Source organism: Colletotrichum phormii, assembly GCF_030913505.1.
Source record: "Colletotrichum phormii strain CBS 102054 chromosome Unknown BDP81scaffold_55, whole genome shotgun sequence".
Classification (NCBI taxonomy): Eukaryota; Fungi; Ascomycota; class Sordariomycetes; order Glomerellales; family Glomerellaceae; genus Colletotrichum; species Colletotrichum phormii.
The window spans coordinates 36012-41173 of NW_026851497.1; the positions used below are offsets into that span (position 1 = coordinate 36012).

Consider the following 5162-nt stretch of genomic DNA (forward strand, 5'->3'; position numbering starts at 1 on the left):
GACTGCTGTAGTTATTTCTTGGACCTGGCTTGCTACGTGATTTGGTGCGGTGGTAGTGGTTGTTGTTGTTGTTGTTGTGATGGTTGAGGTGGTGAAGAGGTTTCCGAGGTTTCTGAGGTGTGGGTTAAATAGGTTTAATATTGGCTGGGTTCCTGCCTTCTTCTTTGGAAGTCGTAAAGGCAGGAGCAGATAAAGCGCCAGTGGGTAGGTAGGTGAATCTGCGCTTTTGCTCGTAGTGAATCACTTCTAGCTATTGACCTTTTCTATGAATACAATTGGATGAAAACAGCCAACTTGGAGAAAAAGACGCCGCTCATTAAGCAGAGAATCATACCATGAGCCCATAGTAGCAAAGAAAACGCCAGACGTACTTTGATGCCTTTGCCTGCTTGCCAGCCAAGCATCCCAGAGATCCCTTATGATCCCTTGTGGCCCCAGGCGTCAATACGACCCTTCTCGCCATATACCACGTTGGACAGAGGAGTCTCATGATGGTCTATAATGAAGCCGTCTACTTTCGCTATTGAGGGTTACCTATTATGCTTAACTTGAATGCTATAGATGACTGGCTTGAGGTAGTACTATATGGCGAAGTGGCTGGCGAGCTGGTATCCGCCTTTAGGCTTGATAATGGGCTCATTAGGATGGGCGTAGCCGTCGAGCTTATGTTTGCTAAGATGGACAAGCTTTATGCCCATCCGCTCGGCCGCACGTCTAACCCTTGCTTAGGAATAAACAACCTGTAGCAATGCCTATTGTCCAGCTTAACGGCCCGGTCCTCAGGGTCGATCACTTCGTCATACGTAACAAGGGCTTGAGCTTCGCCTTCGCTCTGGAGAGAGTCATCAACCCCAGTACTGGCGCCGAGAAGACCCTTACGGAATACGTCGCCATCTTTACAAGCTATGCCGTCGACGCGCCAATGGCGGCTACCTCCCACGAGGATGGCCCGTCCTACTTCGGCTACGTTGTCCTCTATCGCGGCGTCCAGGATGTGGACGATGACGAGTTGGACGGCATGGACGACTGAGCGGGCCGTGGGTCTTGCTTTCGGCAGCAAGCGCATACATTGAATGGCAGCACTGAGTGCCTACTTTGAGTGGAGGCTGGGTTGGGCGCCTCTAGAGCACGCGTTGGTACTGCCATCATTATTGGGCGTTTATTAGGTAGCTGACAAAATACAAATCAGCTATAGTAGTGGATTTTCTTTCTCGATCTCCAGGACCGGGTTTCTAACTACAAGCCGTCTTTACTTCGTAATGGCCGGTCCGCTCTGTATGAAGTATTATTGTACCTGTGCTACTCTAGAACCTCTCTACCTCCCTACTTGATAATACTCGCACAACGCTCCACCCAGATTCTATCCCGGCTACAAAAGACTATACAGATAAAGTCTCCTCGACGCCGGAGAGCAGACCTTAGCTCTCAAAGCGTCCTTAGTAGCTCCTCCCGGGGTTGCAGCTGCAGGTCTGTGTTTCGTAGACTATCGCGGTTGCTCTTCGATATGACCTATTATAGCTCCTATAGCATCCGGTTGCTGTATCCTTTGTGCTCCTTATGCTGCACGGTTGACAAGGCTCCCACACCGCTCTACCCAAATGTCGTCCTGACTATGGAATATTATGCCAATGAAGTCCTCGGGTCGCTTGATGGCTAACTGCAAGCCCCGCAGCGTTTCGAGAAGCTCCTCCTGCGACCGCAATTGCAGGTCCGTGTTTCGCGGGCTGTCGCGCTTGCTCTTCGAGGTGACCCAACCGACCGCCTGCAGCATCCGGTTGCTGCAGCCCTTATGCTCTTGTAGCCTATTATTAGCATTGCGTTTGTTAGATGAATAGCTCCCACTATGACCTACCGATCTTCTTCGTCATCTCCCCTACGTCATAGGCTGTCCCTCCGGAATTCTTTGCCCACGGGAACAACCTGGGGTAGAGGAACCACATCATCCGCGTGACCATGACGAGCGCGAGCTGCCCGGGGTCTTTCCTTTTTGCTGCCATGCTAAACTCCCGCGACCCTTGCGCCACTTCTGGCGTTTCCGACGACGAGCATACCGTGAGCGTGATCATCAGCATGAGGCAGCAGAGGGGGTCGTCGATGTTCTCGGCCAGGCAGTTCATCGCAAGCTGGTAGTGGTCTAGCACCTTAATGTCGCCTTTCCCGGAGAAGATCGTCTTAGCTTGGTTGAACCCTGACTGAACGACGCTGGGGATGTCTGTAAAAGGGAAGGCGCAGCCGAAATCGATCCTTCCTTGCGCTTGACGGAGCGCCCGGTCTTTTATTGCCTTCTCGTGCTTGATCTGCGCCTCCTGTGCCGCGCGCCGTAGCGACCCGGCCGGCCCGGTTAGCGCCGGCCGTGTGCCTTCCCGGCCGCATAAACGGACGACTATCCTTGACGTTAGCCGGCCCCGCACGGCATCGGGGACCCACTCTATCCCGGCCGCAAGCATACGGCCCCCAGCACGGCGACCCACTCCTCATGCCCGAGCCCGACGGCCATGGCGGCTTGCAGCTGGTCTGGCATGTCGCCTTGGACGGCGCCACTGCCTCTCTCCCCTTCTCACTTGCGACAACGCGTACCAGCTCGGCGGCGAAGTCGTGCCGAGTGCGCGTCCTGGACAGTGTTATCGCCACGCGGGCGCCGCCTGGCATGAGACCTCTAACGAGCTGCTGCAGCGCTTTGCAGGTAAACGCGTCGGACGACGTCTCCCACGCGGTGACGGCGCGGCTGCACGCCTCGACCTGCTCGGTTGTGACGGGCTGGCCGTCGTCGGCCTCGGCCCCCTCCCGCAGTCTGCGGCGTAGCTGCCGGGTGATGAAGAACTTGGTCTGCGGGATCCACAGCTCGCGCAGCAGCTCCGCCGTGAAGTCGGCCACGGCAGACCGGCTGCCGAGGGCGCTCTCGCCCAGCTAGTCGAACCAGATGGCCGCCTCTCGGCTGGATGCCACGCGGACGCCGTAGTGGTGCTGCAGCTCGCGCACGTGAGCAGCACGAGCCTCCTCGTCTCCGCCGAGCGCGGCCACCGGCCCACGTGGATACGGTCCTGCCCGACCCCGACGAGCCGAGGTCCAGCACGGCCGGGTCGATATACGGCCACGCCCCCGTGCGGAGGCTGTCTATGGTGCCCAGCGGCCGCAGCACCGTCTTCGGCAGGTGCCGCTCGTTTCCCGTGAAGAGGTACCCGCCGAGCCGGTCAAGCACGGCAACGGCCTCGGAGGAAGCCAGGTCGAGCCCGCGCTCGCCCTCCCGCACGTAACGCCGCTCCATTTCGTCAAGCGCCAGCTCGAAGAGGCGGCAGTAGGCAGACACGATGCGGGGAAAGACCTCGAGGGGTATAGACCGGAATATATGCACGTACGACTCGTGCTCTAGGAGGAAGAAGCGGATAAGCTGGAAGATGGGGCGGATAACGGCCTCAAACGTGCGCTCGGCGCTGACCATATGCCCTACGTTGAGCGATACGACCTGCTCCATCCGGTATGCGACCTCCTCGTTATCGACGGCGACGTTCATCTAGTTACGCTCTCGTCGAACGGCTTGGACTGCTCCGGGTTCTCTTGCGTGGCGTGCCCGCGGATGATGCGTAGTAGCCGCTCTCGCTTTCTCTCGTATGCGTCGTAGCCGAGGTGCAGGCCGTCGGCGCCGTAAGCGCCCCCGTTGCGAAACCCTTAGTAGCGAGGAGATCGTTCGGGCTATGGCGCACGCTCCTCTTGGTATTAGAGTAGCCCTAGAAATATCCGAACGATAGTACGTCGGCGCCTTCGTTCCGGTCGCTTATATTACCCCTTATAGCGGTATATAGGAATCGAGGAACGCCGGCGAGCGGTTAGAGGAGAAGTTCCTATATGCGGGGTGGAAGGCCTGCGGGTAAAAGGTATAGTCGCTATTACTAAGGAACTGCGGCCTAGCATATTCCGGTCCGCGAGGAGACAGCGCGTCTAGGAATCGCCCGACTCGCTATGGAGGTAGACGGCAAGGGCGTACGAGAGGGCGGTGATGTTCTCCGGCCTAAAGCGGGCGCCGAGCTCCGTGATCAGCTTCTGCAGCCCCTCGCTCTCCCCGATCATCTGCCGGTATTGGGGGCCGTTGGCAGAGCCGCTAGGGCTGCCGCCTCCTTCTGCGGCAAGGCCATCCGGCCCCTCGTTGATGAAGAGACTGTCAAGGCTGCGCCGGGCGTCGTCCTCCACTTCGTCTTCGTCGTTGGACCCCCGGTCCTCCTCGCTGTCCTCGTCCAGGTAGACGTGTCTCTCGCGCGGAAGGTTATATATGCTTTTGCCGACCTCGATCTCAATGTTAGCGCCATAGTCGTACGCGTGGAAGGCCGGCTCGTGCCGCCGCCAGTAGGACTCCGCGGGGTGGCTGCCGGCCCAGGTTGTCCAGCCGTCCATAAAGAGCTCTTGGAACGCCGTCCAGCGGGTAGAGCTTATGCGCTGGCTGTGCCTGCCCCCGGGTCGCCAGCACGGCTCAACCCCTTCACCCAGCAGCTCGGGCGACTGGAAGACGCCCGTGATATAGGCTGCTAGCTGCCGCGCCAGCCCGCCGGCCATCCCGCTCCGTTCCCCGGCCAGCTCCCTCTCGCGCTGGCCCCCCGCCGCCGTCGCCGCCGAGGCGGCGGGATCGGCCGTCTCGCCCCCGACCGGATGCATGACGATGAACCAGATCTCTCTGGTGGCGGCCTGGGCGATCCTGAACGTGCGTCCGGTGATGTCGAACGGGATCCCGCCGATGTGCTTCGCGCCGTAAGGAGCCCCGTACTTCTGGAAAGAGACGGTTACATTATCGAATATCGGGCTGTCGCGCCTCGTGATCGGGCGCCCTGGCTTGCCGACGATGCTGAGGAAGTCGAGGAAGAACAGCGGGAAGAAGGCGTCCGTTGGCCTGGCCTGCGCCCCGCCCGCCGAGCGGGATCCGTAATCGATCGTATGCTTCTCCTGGAGAATCTTGAGGGCGTCGGCCGGCTCGAAGTCGCTGCCGAGCACCTTGTTGATGAAGCGCTGCGCTGAAGACGTCGTAAACAGCGTTAGCTCTGTTGGCCCGGGTTCACGCGTAGGAGACATACCTCGGAACTTGTGGTGGCCTGAAGAGTGGTCTACCGCCCATCTCTGGCGGTTGTCTTGCTGTTGAGGCGGGTCCTGGTCGTTGGCAAATAGTTCGTCGCGGCCGA

General features: G+C 59.1%; 2 protein-coding genes across 2 annotated transcripts; one reads left to right on the forward strand and one right to left on the reverse strand.

Moving 5' to 3' along the window:
- Positions 1–644: 644 nt before the first annotated feature.
- BDP81DRAFT_401231 (uncharacterized protein) lies at positions 645–1030 on the forward strand (the record flags this gene model as incomplete). The annotated part of the gene is made up of 2 exons (XM_060588790.1): positions 645–667; positions 730–1030. 2 exons carry the CDS (start codon positions 645–647, stop codon positions 1028–1030), a joined length of 324 nt encoding a protein of 107 aa, XP_060437383.1.
- Positions 1031–1180: 150 nt separating this feature from the next.
- On the reverse strand, positions 1181–2631 carry BDP81DRAFT_443802 (uncharacterized protein). The gene is made up of 3 exons (XM_060591762.1): positions 2428–2631; positions 1853–2388; positions 1181–1794 (listed from the first exon to the last, which is right to left on the reverse strand). The coding sequence occupies exons 1-3, from the start codon at positions 2445–2447 to the stop codon at positions 1556–1558; spliced, it is 795 nt and encodes a 264-aa protein (XP_060437384.1). The 5' UTR covers positions 2448–2631; the 3' UTR covers positions 1181–1555.
- Between the last annotated feature and the right edge of the window lie 2531 nt (positions 2632–5162).